The sequence below is a fragment of the Lissotriton helveticus genome, chromosome 2_2 (genome assembly GCF_964261635.1).
Source record: "Lissotriton helveticus chromosome 2_2, aLisHel1.1, whole genome shotgun sequence".
Lineage (NCBI taxonomy): Eukaryota > Metazoa > Chordata > Amphibia > Caudata > Salamandridae > Lissotriton > Lissotriton helveticus.
The window spans coordinates 503,320,469-503,339,383 of NC_136060.1; the positions used below are offsets into that span (position 1 = coordinate 503,320,469).

The following is an 18,915-nucleotide window of genomic DNA, read 5'->3' on the forward strand; positions in this document are numbered from 1 at the left end:
TACAGGCTTTTTCCCAAGCGATTGATTCTGCATTGGCAGGACCCAAGGTCACCCTGCACCAATTACAGGTGTTGGTGGGCCAGCTAATCTTTGCCCTCCGGATCATCCCAATGGGCCGCCCCTTCTCGAGGTCGATAGCTAGGGCCATGGTGGGGTTAACCCAGAAGCACCATCGTGTGCGCCTCCGGGTGGAGTGAAAGAGGATTTGAGTGTGTGGCGTGACTTCTTGACCAACTTCAATGGGAAAGTCGTGTGGCCCGCGCCACCCATGTCCAGCACGGAGCTGGGCTTGCTCACGGATTCGGCGGGCAGCATCGGCTTTGGTGCAATTCTGGGGCCTCATTGGTGTGGAGCAGAGTGGCCGGACGAGTGACATGAGAGTGGTTTGACCAGGAAATAAAGCCTTCTTAGAATTATTCCCAATTATAGCGGCAGTGACAGTATGGGCGGATCAATTCAGGAATAAATCGGTGATATTCTGGTCAGACAACATGGCAGTGGTGGAAGCCATAAACAGGCAGGGGGCTACTTGAACGCATGTTCTGAGGGTATTAAAGCACCTGGTGTTAGTTTGTTTGAGGCTGAACTTGATGTTCAAGGTGGCACACATTCCAGGGGTAGATAATCACGCTGCCGATGCTTTGTCTCGTTCCAAGTTGCAGGACTTCCGGGGATACCACCCGCAGGCGGAGGACCAGATTACAGGGTTCCCACCATCACTGTGGATGATTGGAACCCCGCGCTAGCGGGGCTGGTAGGTGCCTCATTGTGTGACCGCACTAGGAATTCATACCAGCAGCAGTTTTTGTGTTACAGGATGTTGATGCAGGAAGCTGGTATTACAAGTTGGTTTTCTGATCAGGCAATGTACCACTTTCTACAGAAATTGAGGGACCCAGGGCAGGTCAGTCTCTTATGCTAGGGCCCATGTGACAGCGGTGGGGTCTTTCGCTAAGCTAGCAGGCAAACACGGCCCAGGTGCATCCTTTTTAGTCAGGAAAGCTTTGTCGGGTTGGGCTAGGCTGGACGGCCCCAGGCGGGATAGCAGGCGGCCGTTGGATGTCAGGACCCTGGGCAACATCCTGCAGTCCCTCCCTGGGATATGCACCTCGGCATTTGAGAGCACATTATTCGGGCCGTTTTCTCCTTAGCATTTTATTCGGCATTCCACCTGGGCGAAATTGTGGGGACTTCTAGAGCCAGAGAACAACAGCTAGTGGGGAAACCACTAGTATACCAAACGCACAGCTGAGGTATACTAGTGGTTTCCACTAGCTGTTGTTCTCTTTGATTTGGCTGGCCGCCTTTCCACCAAACAGCACGCATGCTAATCTAAGCAGTTGTAAACATCGTGTAATTAGCATTCAACAGGGTGTGCACAGGTAAACCTCATGTTTGGACTTCTAAAGCCATCCATGGGGGGGGGGGGGATTCAATTTGGCGACACCAAGATGACCCCGGGGGGCCTGGAAGTGACCTTGAGGAAATCAAAGACAGACCAGATGGGGAAGGGAGCGATAACCCATCTTAGTCCTGCACCCGGTATAGCTCTTTGCCCGATGACCCTTATGCAGTCATATTTAGCCATTCGCCCTGCGGGGAAGGGGCAGGCCCTGTTCATACACGAACAGGGGGACTGCGTGTCACAATACCAATTCAAAGCAGTGCTGCAGATGGCCCTAGCCAGGTTAGGATTAGGGGGCTTGGGTTATTCATCACACTCCTTCAGAATAGGGGCGGCTACATTAGCGGCAGGGGCAGGATTACCAACTAACGCCATGGAGAAAGTAGGGCGCTGGTCGTCCGATTGTTTTAGGTGGTACATAAGGCCGTAGTTGCTGTGACACTATGCTGATAATCTGGTTTTGACTGTGCCTGACTTTTCTATTTCTCTCCTGTTCAATAGTATGCCGACAAAGGTAGTGTGGGTACTGGGGCACTCGTTAGTGCGGCGTGCCGCGGTGCGATTACAGCAGCAGCGAGTGAGCAAACCACCGGGCTTGGACGGGACGGAGTTCCTGTGGCGGGGTGTTCAGGACATGCGAATTCGGCACCTGCGGCGGCTCGTGGAGGAGATTAGAGAACACGAGGGACCGAAGTCTCCGGAGTTGATCATCATCCACCTGGGCGGCAATGACATGGTGGACCGAGGACGCCTGGCTGTCAAGGAGGCCCTGCTGACGGAGTTTGTATGGCTGGGGCAGACCTTCCCCCAGGCCAGGATAGCTTGGTCTGGCATGATCACACGTCAGACATGGGGCACTGGAGTCCGGGCTAGGGCATTGAATGTTTCGGTCAGGCGACTCAACGGGGAATTGGCCAAGTTGTGCTCAGTGACGGACCGCTTGTGTCACATCCCACACCGGATGATTTCGGGAGAAGCAATGTTCCATCGTGATGGAGTTCACTTATCTGACATTGGCACGGATACATGGATCAAGGGGATATGGTCCTTCGTCCAGAACTTACTGGGCAGTGGGGAGGGTGACGGACCTGTGGGCCCGGGTCACCCTTGTGGCGGTAAAGAGACCGTAGACCATTGACATGGACTTACAGAATGGACGGGAGTCCGCCTTGCGTACTCCCTAGGCCAGCACTGAGGGGAGAGACGGTAAGCTCTCCGCAGGGAGATTGGGGCCACGGGCTGGGGAGGCTAGGCTGCCAGGTTACAAGCCTCCTGGGATCCTGGGCAGCCTGGTGGTCGAGGGGTGGGCCCCGGAGATGGCGGACAAGGACCGGAGGGCAGAGGCCCATCACTCAAGGACGCAGGTGGGTTGCACCTTGCGTGGGGAGCTCAGCCTTGGAGAGGCGAGCCAGAGGGCCCCTTAGTGCTGGGGAAAGAGGAAGTCTAATAACAAAGAATTATTAATGTAAATAAGAAGTGTGATATTGTTATTGATTTGAATATGTATTGTCATGTTTATGAATGTTGATATTAAACATGGCCGTTTTACACCCACTCTATCTCTGTCAATAATGTGACTGTGGGTATTGGCGGGCGGGGAGCATGCTGGGGGATCCGGCCCTATTACTTTTTATCTTTACGCCCACTGCTGTCAGTAGGAATAAATATTTAGGGCACTGTGCAGCTTTGTGCCCCAACCCCCACGCACTTTATCTTACTGCATGTTGCACCTCCCCCCATGTGATTGAATATAAGCCTAAAGCCCGGATCACATTTTGTTAGGAAATTAGGGCATTGTGAAACATAAGTGAACGCACGCAGAAAATAAAATCAAAAAGCGACTGTCGATGCTCAAGGGCAACGTCCCGAGAGTGGTGTGTGTGTGTCGGCCGCCATTGCGAATCAAATGAAAGTGAAAGTGCACACAGCATGCAGAAAGTGTTAAGCGTGGTCCTAGAATGCTCCGGGTCCTAGAATGCTCGGCACGCAAGGGCACGTGCTGGACATAACACGGGTGTGCGTGCTCTCTTCAGCGGGGGTGCGTGCTCTCTTCAGCGGGGGTGCGTGCTCTCTTCAGCGGGGGTGCGTGCTCTCTTCAGCGGGGGTGCGTGCACTCTTCAGCGGGGGTGCGTGCACTCTTCAGCGGGGGTGCGTGCACTCTTCAGCGGGGGTGCGTGCACTCTTCAGCGGGGGTGCGTGCACTCTTCAGCGGGGGTGCGTGCACTCTTCAGCGGGGGTGCGTGCACTCTTCAGCGGGGGTGCGTGCACCCTCCAGTGGGGGGGTGTGCACTCTTCAGTTGGGGTACGTGCACTCTTCAGTAGGGGTACGTGCACTCTTCAGCAGTGGTCCCGGAGCACCAGATCAGAAGTCTGGGCAGAGACCAGGACTTACATAAAAGAGCACATAAATAAAAGGGTGGAACGGCCTGCACTGTGCACCATGTAGTCTCGCAGGTGCCCCCGTTCCACAGTGCCTAACTCACTCTCTACTACTACTATGAAAAAATAAAAGCAACAGACCGAGGCAAAAGAGACCGCTAGAGAGGGAAAGATAAGAGAAAGCATGGGAGGAACACAAGAGGAATACATTGTAGGTATACTCAAAGAATGAATGGGTAGCAAAAAAAATAAGAATAAGGAGACCAATACAGACCAATATATAAATATTGATGGCAACTTACCCTCTTCACCAACAAGCGCTCGCTTTGCTGACTCATTTTCTCTTTTTCTGCCATCCCACATGGACGGCCTCGCCTGCTTTCCTTTCGTTTGTTATCTTTATGGGGCCATCTGTTTGACCCCCATAAAGATAACAAAGCTTTTACGGCAGAAGGAAGTCAGGGCAGTCTGTCCAAGTGGGATGGACGAAAAAGAGAAAACTGTACATCACCGCACGCTCTTTCCCAATGGCTGGCCACCGTTCAGCATAAACGGTGACGCCGGCCAATGGGAAAGAGGGGCGGGGCTTAAAGCCCGCTAGTGAAACCTGATAACGCTAAATCTCACCAGCGAGACTGCGCATGTGCGCAGCTCAAGGCTTCGACCTAAATACAGGGGGGGGACACACTCTTTGCAGCTGTCACGCCTAGCACACAGCATTTGGAGATGGGCCATTCCTCAAAAGACCTCTTAGCAGAACATCTACCTGGGATTCACAATATAATTGCAGATCTCCTCAGTCGTCAACAACCACAGATTCACGAATGGGAACTTCATCCGCAAGTTCTTCATCCATTTTTTCAAATATGGGCCCACCCAGACATAGATCTGTTTGCCACACATCTAAACAGAACATGCCCAAACTTCGCTTCAAGGTATCCATACCCATTGTCCAAAGGCAATGCGATATGGATAAATTGGTCAGGCAGATGTGCGTACGCTTTTCCGCCTCTGCCACTCGTTCCATTACTCGTACGCAAACTCAAACAACCGAGGAGTTGGCCTACCGGCTAGGGGAGACTACCTCGAATCTGGGGAACTGAATTTGAGTCTCGGCAATGACGCTGAACACCCTGTGATTCTGTGCAAATCGCTTAATCTCCCCACGCCTCACAAACACTGAATGTGTCCTCATGTATTGCAACTGGTGCTATGTAAAGCGCTCTGATACCCAATTCGGGTCAGGTTTGTACTATATAAAACTCTGTAAAAAAAAAAAAAAAAAAAAAGTCTCTCACAATGATCCTAATCACACCAACATAGGCCCGTCAACCATGGTTCACAACCCTTCTGGAACTCTCAGTAGTCTCACACCAAAAGTTACACCTTTCCCCAGAGACAAGACATCCAGAACTATCGCAACTGAAGCTAGTGATCTGGCTCCTGAAGTCTTAGGAGTTTGGCTACCTCATTCTCCCACCGGATTGTATGAACGTTATTAGGGAAGCTAGACGAGAGCATTCTATGCAGCCAAATGGAAAAGATTTGTTGTTTACTGCAGCAACGACACAATCAATCTACTAGATGCTTCAACTCAAAATATTATTTATTTCCTGCACCTACAAAGATGTAATCTAGCATACACATCCATACGATTACATCTTGCTGCTATAGCAGCTTCCTTGCAAAACAGACAACACTTGTCGTTTTTTAGGGTACCTCCCATCAAAGCTTTTATGGAAGGCCTTAAAAGGATAATTCCTCCTAGAGTTCCACCCTCTCCTGTATGGAATCCAAACATTGTCCTTACTAGGCTCATGGGTCCCCCATTTGAACCTTTACATAAATGTGAGTTACAGTTCCTCACATGGAAAGTAGCTTTCCTTGTGGCCACCACATCTCTCAGAATAGTAAGTGATATCCAGGCTTTAACCATACAAGAACCATTTTTGCAAATAAATCACAACAAAGTGGTTCTTGGTGTAGAAGCTGAAATAGGAATAATACAAATAACACAAGTCTCTCTCAGCACAACTGTTAGCAAGTTTTATTGGGGAACACCAAATAATGCAAAAGTACGTGCAGCACGGAGGCAGACAATAAGTACTGAATGCCCAGAGATGTGACATTGGTGACAGCTTTTATAGGACAAAACCACAAAGGATGTGGCATCATCACATACGTAGCACAAATTAAGCCCTAGTCATTTGACCAATTAGCAAGGGTCTGAAACAGACTTATACCATGTAAGGTCCGAACCATACTATTGCTGACCACATGACCCAAGTGGGCAGCTTCTGGGACTTTCCACTGTAATGTAAGATATAAGTATGGTTCTTTTCCAGTTAATAATTGCAGCATAATAGAAAGGACCAGACATATTGCAAAATGTGCTAAGCTGAAATGTCTGGGTCTACGGGAGCATCTTGCCTGTTATTCTTGATCAAACCTTGTGTTACAAAGCTGTGTCTCTGAAGCAATTGGAAAAGTACAAGCATTTGTGCACTGCTTTTTATGTCAACTTAGCAGGGCCTAAAAGCTGACAGCATTTGGTATCATACAAGAAAGATGGCTTCTACATTAGGACAACCCAACCCAACCCCTCTTTTGTTTAATTTATACATCTACCCCCTCATCTTTATGTTGCAGCAGCTAGAGGTCACGGTGTTCAATTACGCCGATGACCTCCAGCTAATCTTTAACCTTTCCCACTCCCCCTCATCCGCCCAGAATGTCCAATCAGTTATGTTGTTCATCCAGGATTGGATGAACTGCAACCACCTCATACTCAATCCGGACAAGACGGAGCTAGTCCTGACCGGAGGTGGTTGCAGCCCCTGGTCCCCGTCCCACTGGCCCCTCTCACTCGGTGTACCCCCACTCCCTGTTCCCAAAGTTAAAACTCTTGGTATCCTCCTCAATCCCCAACTTTCTGTTCACCCCCAGGTTAGTTCTGTTGTGTCTTCTTGTTTTTTCTCCCTTAGAACAATTAGGAAGATCTCCCGCTTCTTTTCCCTTCCGGCTCTAAAAATCATAGTGATGGCAATGGTGCTCTCCCGCCTTGATTATGGCAACATAATCTATAATGGCGCCCCGGCCTATGCGATTCACCGTCTGCAACTAGTGCAGAACCAGGCTGCCCGCCTGATCCACGGCCTGCCTAAATTTCATCGTGCCACCCCCCTATTGCAGGCACTACACTGGTTGCCTGTGAAAGAGCGAGCCCTATTCAAGCTTGGCTGCCTTACCTTCCAGGCCAAAATGGGCACCGCTCCGGAGTTCATATGCTCTGCCATTAAGCCTTACATACCGGGTAGAGAGCTCCGCTCCACCCACATGGCACTCCTGACCATCCCCCGATTCAAAAAGAAGAAGGCTGGTGGAACAAAATTTGTGGTCCTCGCCCCTGCTTTCTGGAACTCCCTCCCTGTGGAACTCCGTATTTCACCCTCTTACACAGAGTTCCGGAAAAGTCTCAAAACCCTGCTCTTCTCCCGAGCCTTTGCTGTCTAAACACCCTCTGCTACTGCTGTTGTTTCGCAATCTGAAAAGCGCCATGAAACCGCGTGGTATAAGCGCGCTTAATAAATGTTTTTAAATTCAAATTCAACCCTTGAATTCTTACCTAAGGTAGTTTTAGCTTTCCACCTTAACCAGTCTGTTGAACTAACGGGCTCTTCATACGCTTGACGTCAAAAGAGCTAATCTTTACTACATTGAAAGGACAAAGAGTTTCAGGAAAACTAAAGAACTACTTGTAGCTTTCTCACCACCACATAAAGGCAATCTTATTTCAAAAGCTGGAATGGCCAGGTGGATTGTTAAATGCTTTCAAATATGCTACCAAAAAGCAAAGCGTACATTATCCATTCCCCCAGGGCGCATTCCACACGCAAGCAAGGGGCATCCATGGAATTCTAGAAGAATTTCCCCATGGATGACATTTGTAAAGCAGCAACATGGTCCACACCACACACATTCACTAAATATTACTGTGTGGATGTGCAAGCAAAACAACAAGCTAGTGTGGCCCAGGCTGTACTAAGAACACTTTTTCAAACGTCAACGCATACAGGTAGCCACCGTTAACAGGGGGGCTGCTGTATAGTCTATGCAAAAGTATGCGATCTACAGCTCATGTGCCTCAAACGAAAAATGCTCCTAACCAGTATGCATCTCTTCTTGGCATGTAGATCTGTAGATCCGCATACGCCCACCCGCCTCCCCGGACACCTATGTGTTGCAGTACTATCTTACTTGGATACATTACACTTTGACATCTTTCTATTTCTAACTAACTCCATCATCACCCTTCATGGCAAAACAATTTAAAGATGGAATCAATACCCATGCGCACCACTAACCAAAGCAGGAGTCCCCTACCTCGTGATTACAAAGACTTCTACAATAACAAAGTGCAAACATCCGAGCCCAACACCAGATGGCGATCTATGCAAAAGTATGCGCATCTACAGCTCTACATGCCAAGAACAGATGCATACTGGTAAGTAGCATTTTCCTTCCCAGTGTTTGTTGCTGGCAGCTTTTATGCTGTCCCCACACCCCTGCCCTATATGTTGCAATAGAAAGCCATTTTGCTTTATATACAGTAATTGATTCTCTCACTGGATTGTGGCCCAATCTACGTGCAAAACTAAATAGACCATCCACAGTCCTGTTTGTAAAATTGGCTCTTGCTGTGACAAGTGGTTCCCAGTTCAACTAATTGTTCTATAAATTCCCAAGTACATGAGATTGTCTACTTTTTCTATTCTCTTGTCCCACATACCCATTGTGGGTCACTGTCTGAATTTCTTTTTATGTATTGTATCGACACTTTACCCCACAGTGGCTATTAAAGATATTGGTCCTGAAGAATGCCCAGAACCTCTGGTAGGGTCAGGCAAAAATATGCTGACCTTTCACCATCATTGGGTTGAAGTTTCTCTCCCCTCTTAGTTTTAATTTATCCCTTGGGGAAACCGAAAAAAGTCATTATCTGTCCACCAACAGGCAGTTTTATTTCCCTTTCCTCGTTATGTTTCACTCTAAAAATCTCATCCACAGTTCACATAGGGATCTAGGGAGCTGTAGCCCACAGCATGATCCTTGGCATATGGTGCGGGGAGAAACGCTATGATGAAGCATGATACCAAAGGGTGGGTGAGGGTTCGCGCCCTGAACGAAAGATTCTGTTGTAATTTACATTTTTATTTATTTCCCATGCATTAATTATTTAAATCCATTGCATGACTAAAACAACATTTTATGTAAATGAATCCCCAAATGCTAAAACAGTAAATAATTGTAAGTTAAGAAAAACATGAGCAAAACTGGTTTCAATAAAAATATAGCAAATAGAAGGAGATGATTGGCGGAGGACTGAAACTTTTCAGACACTCACCCCCAGTCACAGATCTGGGTTGAATCCATCGTCATTCTTTAGCTTACTTTGCCACCTCAGTTCAGACCCAGCCATATGCAGATCTGGCTTGACCCTGTGCCTCCTGGGAACAGTCCAGCCTGAACTGCCAAGGCAGGTCATCCCTGAACCGGAAACAAGCATCCTAAGACTGGTTTCTGGGTAACACCCTTCATCAGCCAGGCTAGCTTGAATCCAGTGGCAATGTGAGCAAGGGACCCACGGCTGGGCAACCGTTCCCAGGATGCTTGATTCTGGTCCAATGTAGACATGGCTTGGAAGTTCGGGCTGGACTGTTCCCATGAGGCACAGGGTCAAGACTGATTTGCATACAGTTGTGTCTGAACTGGGGTGGTGGAGTGAGCTAAATAATGATGATGGATTCAACCCAGATCTGTGACTGGGGGTGAGTGCTTGCAATGTTCAACACTTCGTCCATCACCCAGAAACTGGTCCCAGGATGCTGGATTCTGGTTCAGAGAAGACCTGGTTGGCAGTTCGGGCTGGACTATTCCCATGAGGCACACGGTCAGACTGATTTACATGTAGCTAGGTCTGAACTGGGGTGGTGAAGTAAGCTACAGAACAATGATGGACTCAACCTAGATCTGTGACTAGGGGTGAGTGGCTGAAACGTTTCAGTGCTCCGTCCATCATCTCCTTGTGTTTACTTTTCCAGAGCACACAATTCATTTTCACTTAATGACAATTACTTCCTCCCCACACCAGACGTATGAGAAAAGGCAGAAGTGGATATACTGCCCAGAGGGATTTCTGATCAATCACCAGTTCAGCTCTGCTCCAGCTCAACTCTGGACATGGGGCATGTGGAGGTTAAGCATTGTGTGGCTAATAATGGTTGGGCGGCAGGAGTGAGGCAGGATACAGACTAATTTGTTGATCTTAACATACACACAGGCAAATCAGCCATCACCCTTAAGACACTGATAAGGAGGAAGCCATGGCATACATTAAGGGTAGGAGAAGGAAGAGTGCTGCAACACAGACCATGCTAAACAGTGAAGACCTCTCCTTCAGGGGTACCAACTCAACAGCTATGGACACAGCTATACACTAGGATGTTATGTTGGGTGAATTTGTATGGTGCAACTTATCACCCTTGAGAGTATCCAGGCTTTGGAGCAGGAACGTAGGTCAGGCGGAGCTCCTAGTTGAACAGCCAGGTTTTGAGTTTCTTGAGGAAGTTGAGTAGTGAAGGGGCGGTCCTGATGTGTTGAGGGAGTTTATTCATGGTCTTAGCGGCGATGTAGGAGGAGAGCCCTCCAGGCTTGCTTCTGTGGGTGCGGGGGACGCATGTGAGGGGGGGTGGCAGAGTGTGAAACCTGTCCGCACGCTCTCTCGGCCTCTCTCCCTCCTGCCACAGATCACCTGATGGCGGAGTATCTTCTGGGGTTGGACAAAACTTGTGGTCCTGCTCAAAGGAACGCACCAACAAGTCAACGAGTGGGCACCCCACCGCAAGTCCTCATATAGACCTATTCCCAATACTGCAAAAAGCCAAAACTTCACCTCTAGGTATCGCCAGTCCATGGGCTATGCCCTATGGATGACCAGGTATGGGGTCTTTGCGTTCGCTTTTCCTCCTCCCCAACTTCTTCCTATTATGGTGCGGAAGATGCAGAAAAGATTTAGACTCTCATAGCCCCTACCTGGGCTAGACAGCCCTATAACTATACTCTCCTCAACATATCTATTGCCTCAAAGGAGAGACTACCGAACAGAGAGGACCTCCTCACTCAGGAACATGCCAAAATCAAGCATCCAGACCACAGGCAACTCAATCTAGCAATTTGGCACCTGAGGTCTTAGAATTTGTTTACCTAAGTCTCACACAAGAATGCATGTACATCCAAAAGGAAGCTTGCAGAACTACCACTAGGGCCTGGTGCACAGCACAGTGGAAAAGATGTGTCCACTATTGTAACTCCAAGAATCTAGACCCCCTTATGCTGGGGGTCCAAGAAGTTGTCTTCTATGTGCTTCACTTACCCAAATCAGAGCTAGCACATACTTCTATATACCTGCATCTTGAATTCATTGCTACATATATGTAAAATAGAGCACATTCTTCTCTCTTCAAAATTTCCATCATGTAAGACCTTAAAAGATTGTTTCCTCCTAGAGTGCCACCTGTTCCTCTCTGGAACCTCAATATAAGACCCATTGATCCTCCATTTGAGCCATTGCATTCCTATCCTTAGCACTTTCTCTCTTGGACAGTGTTTTTCCTCATAGCCATCAACTCACTAAGCCGCGTAACTGAGCTATGAGACCTCAGTCTTCAAGAGCAGTTTATCCAGGTTCATACTGATAGGATTGTTTTTAGAACGAACCCTGAATTTATACCTAAGGTGGTCTCTCCTTGCCACCTTAAACAATTGAGCTGCCAGTATTTTCTCTCACTCAGATTCTGTAGCAGAAAAGCCCCTTCATACTGTAGGTGTTAAAAGAGCCTTACTATACTGCATAGACCGAACAAAACGTTTTTGGAAAACTCAGGAGCTGTTTGTCGCTTTTGCTAAAGTTCATGAAGGTCACCCAATATCAAAATCTGGCATAGCTAGATGGATTGTTAAGTGTATTCAAACAGGTTACTCTAAAGCCAAAAGGGTTCTCCCGACTCAGCCTAGGCCACATTCTACTAGGAAGAAAGGAGCAACCATTGTATTTTTTTTAATTTTTATTCTGGAAGCTAGCATCTGCAAAGCAGCTCTAAGGTCAACTCCTCACACTTTTGCAACGTGAATCTTTCTGGATTCACTATGCTGTGTATTATTCCGCGGTCTAGTGGTTGGGTCCAGAATCGTAGTCTTTTCTTTGTTTTTTTTTGTTTTTTTTCGTAGCCCAGGTGGGCATCGAAGTCCCACCTTTTGGTGTCCTTCTCGTGACGTCGGCACGCTTCCTGCGGAAGCTCCCACTCTTGGACGCCATCTTCAGATTCTTTTTTCCGCCGTTGGGTCTGGATCTTTCCACGAGTGGCTCAAGAGTTTAGAGAAAAGACACTGCTAAGCCGCTTTGCAAGGAAAAGCCTGAAAAGAAGACGAGGGATAACAACTTCACCCCGGGACGACGAAGAGGAAGGAGAACTTCGAAGAACTTTGAAGTCCAACGGAGAATGCACACAAGGGACCCCCTGAATGCGCGACATGGACAACACACCCTTTAAATTCTGCCGTTACTGCCACCACAAATACACGCAGGAGTACCAACACCCACTTTGCAACCTCTGCCTACCGGTCAATCACGAGAGCAAGGGCTGCAACGCCTGCTCCGACTTCACGCCGAAGACTCTCCGGGTTAGAGAGTGACAGAGACGGGACAACTACAGCATGCAGGCCACAAGCCAACAGCTGTCCCGACGGGACATGGGGCTCTCGAGTGACGACGAGGATAACGTCACCGGAGAAGACGACAGTTACATGGTCGTAGAGACCGATTACAAGGCTTCAAAAAAGGTAGGAGAGTCGACGAACCCTAAAGCTCCGACAGAGCCTCGACAGTCTGAGGCAGACTCTCGAAAAACAGAGTTGAAGTCCTCGAAGGGAGCACTGGCGCCGAAAGTTTTGATGGCCGCAGCTGCATCCAAGGACAAAATGCCCAGCGGATCCTTCGAGAAGGACTCCCAGGCAGCGAAGACCGGCAAAAAGCCAAGGTCGTCGAAGCATGTCCCCGAAAAGGAACGTTCAACTTCGAAGGAAGGGGCCCCGAAGATGGCTTTGGTGCCGACGAAAGACCCAAGGCCCATCTTGACGTTGAAACTTCCGATGAAGAGAGGAGCCGAACATTTTGACGCAGAACAGGCCGCCGAAATGGAGAGAAAGAAAAAACGGCTCGAGGCAGAGATGGATGCTATCCTTCAACGAAAGAAGGAGTTCGACGACAAAATGAAGAGATTCAACATCCCGTCGAAGCAAAGCACAGTGGTCGTGGAAGTAGAAGAGGAGGAGGACTTCAAGGCAGAAGAGCTGCCGAAAAGTCCCGAGGTCCAGGAAAACATGGACGAAGAGGCCTCCTACTACGATGAGGAGGGAGTAGACGATCAGCGGCCGACCCATGGATCGGCATCCTCGGGGACACAGGACCTGGAGTGGCAGGACCTCGACACCGAGAGCCCACAAGAGGCCATGGACACGTACCATTCGAGGCCTTCGCCGCCAGATGACATTGGGGTGTACAATATGGTCATCAAGAACGTGGAACACAGCTTTTGGGGTAAAACTAGATGAGGAGAAGCCAAAAACTGACTTCCTCCTTGAGACCCTGCTCCCCACAAAGACTAGGAGCCAGTACCTCCCTATGCTTGAGTGTCATGGCCCAGGTGAAGGAGGCGTTCAAGGAACCAGCGACATGCAGGTCCGTCACACCTAACACGGAGAAGAAATATAAACACTCCGCAAAGGACCCTCCATACATCAGAGGATCGGTTACAGCAGACACCATTACTGCGGCGACCGCCAGAAAAAGGGCTAATGTGCCAACGACCTCAGGGCCACCTCCAGGCAAGGATAGCAAGAGGATGGACCTGACTGGGAGAAAGATAGAAAGAAACGCTGCAATGCACTGGTGCTTGGCAAACTCAAACGCCCTGCTGAACAGACACCAGTACCAGATCCTGGATGAGATCGGACAGCTGCTGCAGCACCTACCAGATGAGTACCAGCAAAGAGCTGCACACCTGGTGGAGGAAGGAAAGAACGTGGCAAATGCCTGCCTCAAAACTGCCGTAGATGGAGCAGACACGTCCAACAGGCTGATGATGTTGGGAGTCACTGAGAGAAGACCGGCTTGGCTCAGGATTTCGGGCTTCAAGCCAGAAGTACAGCACAACATCCTTAGCACCCCTTTCAACGGGGAGACACTTTTTGGCGCCCCAGTGGATGAGAAGCTCACACAGCTGAAAAAGGAGAACAAAACTGCAAGGTCCATGGGGGCCTTGCAATTCAGAGGATCAAAGAGAGGTACCCCGTCACGTAGACCAAGCGGCAGGGGAGTTAACCAGCCAGGAACGTCACACCAGACATTCCAGAAAAAGGTGCTTGCAAGGGAATTGTTTTGTTCAAATTTTTCAACAGGAGGTTGGTATATGAAAATTCAGTACCACCTTAACTATTTCTAAACCTGTTTGTATTTAAATAAAAACTTACAATTTGAGCAAAAAAGTAATCACTCCAAATAACAATAATCAATATAGAAACTGGTGATCACTCAAAATAGAACAAGCTACACGGAAAGTAGAGTTTTTAGATTGTCTCTTTATATCAACAAAAAAAAATCATTTCAAAGGGTACAATTTCTTAAACTGTGCAAATGCATCAAAGGAAAACAAGTGAACAAGACATAGACTAGTTAATTCTTGAGGATCACTTGCGTTGCAGACCACTCATTACTGATCAAAAACAGCTGTTCTTGAACATATACAATGATGTTGCTGTGACGATTTGATCAAAAGAAGTAAAAGATGTGGACTCGTATGTCGACGTTTCGGCCTTATACTGGAAAAATCCTTAAGGCCATCCTCAGGACTCACAATCTTCTAAAAAGTAACACCTTCCTTAGTCTCCACTTGATCGCAGCAGACCACGTAGTCGATGTGGGACCTTTAGTTCAAAATTATTCCTGTTGTATTAGAGTAATTCTTTAACAGTCTGTTGATCTCGTGAGACTATGCCACGACGACGGATACTCTGTTGAAGCCACTGCTGAATTAGGAAGCTTTGACTTTGGACGCGGACAAATAACGCCATCGAAATCCTGTTAAAGAATTTGGTATCAAAAGACCGAGAATGACGAGTACGTCAAGTACATGTATTTTCGGCATATTCGAGTGACGATTTCACCTCGAAATCGTCATTTACCTTCTAAACCCTTAGCTGCATGTTGCCCTCTACATAGGCCTTAATCCAGTTGAATTTGATTCCACAAGGACACATACTCCTTAATCGACTTCTCCCTGACCCTAGTACAAGTTAGAACCATTGCCCCAGGCCGAACTCGTTAGGTCAGTTCCCTCCCAGTGGCCGAGCAAGATAGCATCTAGGCCCAACCAGCCATAAAACCATTTCAGCGCGCACACCTGCCATATCTCGCTCACATCTTTCTCCACTCCTTTTCCTCACTTGCTTTATGATGGGGAGGTGACCATTTTATTAGGGGTCCAGCGATATCTGATGAAATGTTGGGCCTTGCCGGATGATTTGTTATGGGCAGCACGACGTGAAATATGTACATGTCATCATGACTCTGCTTTTCTTTTGTAATCAGTAACCATAAATGAAATACCACGAATCCAAGGAATGTTTTGCCCAAGGCTGAATATTATGTATAAGAAGAGAAGCCTAACTTCGTGAAAGTGTGCAGTCTCCTGAATATACTGGTATTGTACTTCTAGGACCCTGTCACCTTGGTTGCAGCCAATAAACTAATCTTTGACTTCACCTGGAAGACTCTGAAGTTTCTGTCGGTCTGACTCAGGAGAACCCGAGGTCTCTGGGTGTTGATCCCCTGGCACCGCTGGGTTACCGGTTCTGTGCCGGTTCTTAAAAACCCAGTACCTCATTTGGCGCCCAACGTGGGGCGATTCCAGTGGTACCAATCAGCCTGAAGATCGTGAGGAGCTTCGTGTGGAAATTCCGGAGGAGGGCCCACCACCTCATGTCGACGTGGTCCGAAGGTCTTTACTGCGAGGTTCCCCGCTTCCCGACGGCTACAAGGACTGCTGCCCTGGCTATCGCCCTGATGTTGGACCCTTGAAATTTTCGGTAGAGCGAAACGCTGAGACGAGTCTTCTGGTGAAGCCATCAATATTTTTCAGTTAAGTATAAGTGGAGCGTCTCCCAGTCCTTAGTTGGACTTACTTTGTGGTATCTTGGAGATACATAAGGTTTTTATTGGTTCTTGCAAGCACCATAACCGAAGGACTCGTGTATTCACGAGAAATATCGTAATCGATAAATCCTTTGAAGTTTTGGAACTAGACTAGAGAGCGAGGATGCCTAGTCTTAGACTCGGGAATTGGTTTTGTCTTGGTAGTAATAATAGGGACTCCCGATTGGAGGACTCGTGTCCGGTTCCTCCAGTTGGAACTCCGACTTACGAGCTATACGTTAAACATGGGGTAGGCCCCATCGTTTACAACGAGGTATGGATTAAATACACTAGGAAAGATGGTGTTTTAAAATGGCCCCAATATGGTAGCTTTGATTCTGAAATCTTAGACAACCATGAAGTTAAACTCTTCAAAAAGAAAGCCCGGCCGGCGATGTTTGACTCTTTCCGCTTATGGCGCAAAGAAGCCAAACAAAAAGAAATTAAATTAGCTAAGAAAAATAAGAGAGAAGGGGGACTTTCAGTAATGCAAGCTGCCGTGCAATTTAAAGATAATGAGGAAGAGCAGATAAATGAGCAGTTGCACAGGCAACGTAAAATGGCAATAGATAAGTGTTATCCAGTTTTGCCGTCTCTTCAGCAAGGGACAGCAAAAGTGCGTGAAAAAGACCAATTAATGTCGCAATTATTAACTTCACCACCCCCCTATGCGCAGAATGCTACAGCACCCCCGCAACCTTTAGTTGCACCGCTGCGCCTCTGGCTCTTCCACAGCACCCACCAGCTGTTCTTCAGGTGGCTCCTACTTCTTCGGTGCAGCCTCCTCCAGGCCCACCGACCACTCCTGTTTCACCTGTGTTTTCTACGATTTTGCCTACAGTGCTTTCTACATCTCCTAATGCCCCCTCTATGATTTTGCCTAGTACCACATCTATTATTCCTGATACCTTTTCTGCCATCTCTACCCCCGCCTTATCTCACCCCGTTTTTTCATCTGTTTGTCCTTCAGTTTCACCTTCCCTTTGGCAAAAAATGGCCAGCACTGTTACTAATCTTCTTTTACCTCTTTTTGGGTCGCCTGCTGCGACCCCTAACATAGGACGAAGACAGTTGCGAAGTCAACTGCCTGATTATCAAGAGAGAGATTCCCTGAATAGTTTAGCTCGGAAATGGGTCATGGACACTGCAAAATATGATTTACAGTCTGTCATGGAAGTCTTCCATCAATGGGAAGCAGCGACACAGAGATATGTGTTCGAACAAATGTGTGTGTCTTTCTTGGCGAGGATTTAGAAGACAATGATCAAGAATGCATCCCGCGAGAGATGTGTCGTGTACGATTTAAGTTTGGAGAGGGTATGATTGTAGGTCCCGATGTGGAAAAAGCAGTTGAAATGCTATTATCATATCGAAGTAAGGGAAGCAGTTCTGGGTCACCATCGGAATCCAGTGCATCTAGTAGGAAAAAGGCACAACAATACCCTATGAGAGAAGTTCCCCCACAATGGAGAGAGGGTGACGCGACAGCTGTCCCACCTGTCCTGCCCCACTTTCACCGCGTATGGGTACATGTTCCATGGAAGCGAGCTGAAGTTTTAGCACTCAAACAAACACTACCAGATCCACGTAAAAATCCTGCAGGGTACTATAAAGAATTGTCGCAAACTGCTGGGTCATGTATAATGAATTTGGCCGATATCGATATGTTATTCGGGAGCGTTGTTCCACAGCCTTTATGGGGAAAAATTCGTCATGTAGATCATGACCAGGAATTAGGTGACACGTGGGCTAATATTACTGCTGCAGATGCACGACAAGTTGGTGGTGCCAAGCCTGAGCCTCTGATAGCGGAACTACCTGGTAGAATAGTAGATTACATGAAAACGATAATGCCTGCAATACGCGTAAATTGGGATAAGTTATCTGCATGCAAGCAAAAGAAAGAAGAAACTGTGTCAGATTTCTTCACCAGATTTGAAGAAACATTCATTGACCACAGCGGTCAAGATATGACCACAGAAGGTGGTCAGAGATTGTTTGTCGATAAATTTGTGCACAACCTACTTCCAGACTGGTGTAGGAAATTAAAAGATTCAGAAAGTTCTTGGGCAGTCTCATCTTCAGCCCAGATATTAGCTACCGCACAGTACTACGAGAATAGAGACAAGGATGAGAAAGATAAAGTAGAGAAGAAAACTAGAGAACTCAAAACGAAGGTTTTGCTACAGCAAGCCTATCCTCCACGTGGTGGTGGTAATAAAAATAATAATGGTTCGAATCACTATCAGAACACTTTTCAGCAGCCTCAGAGAAACTTGCAGAGATTAGATTACAATCAAAACCGCGTAGGTCCCAACCAGTGTTTATACTGCAAACAAGAGGGTCATTACAAATATGACTGTCCTGCCCTGCCACAACGTGAGAATGGGATTACTGGTGTAAGAGGTCGTGGTAGTCAGCAAGCGCCTAGAGGTAGAGGGCGTGGAAACGCCCCTCAGGACGCACGTCCCCTTCCACCACAAAACTCTATGAACAGGTTTGACCAGCAAAATAACGTATCTGACAGGACAGCTCAATACTACGTTGATGAGTATTACACAGAAAATGAGCAGTGGGAGAGTAATGATTGCTAGGACAGCCTTAGACAAGGAGAGGGAGTTGTTTCAGTTCCAGTAGATCAGAGTGGACCTTACGTTGAGGTGATTACATCGGGTGTGTCAGAACCTTTTCTGTTGGATACTGGTGCTACTAAGAGTTCTATTATGCACTCCAAACTCCCTGGCGCACCTTTGTCTGGCGAAATGAACGTTTCCGTAGGTTTTTCTGGCGCCCCGGTTAGAAATCCGATTTCTGACCCTTTATC

At 47.7% G+C, this 18,915-nt stretch overlaps 1 protein-coding gene across 5 annotated transcripts in view; it reads left to right on the plus strand.

Annotated features, from left to right (window-relative positions):
- The window catches only part of LOC144821574 (uncharacterized), a 228,674-nt gene that overhangs the window by 65,631 nt on the left and 144,128 nt on the right, over window positions 1-18,915 (plus strand). The window contains exon 9 of one of the 5 annotated variants that reach the window (XM_078678776.1): window positions 1,907-2,687. The exons of the other annotated variants lie outside the window; for them this stretch is intronic. Within the exon in view, the coding sequence (XP_078534902.1) occupies window positions 1,907-2,543 (637 nt within the window). The 3' untranslated portion in view covers window positions 2,544-2,687. Of the gene's footprint in view, window positions 1-1,906; window positions 2,688-18,915 lie in introns of those variants that run through there. 5 annotated transcript variants of the gene reach the window in all.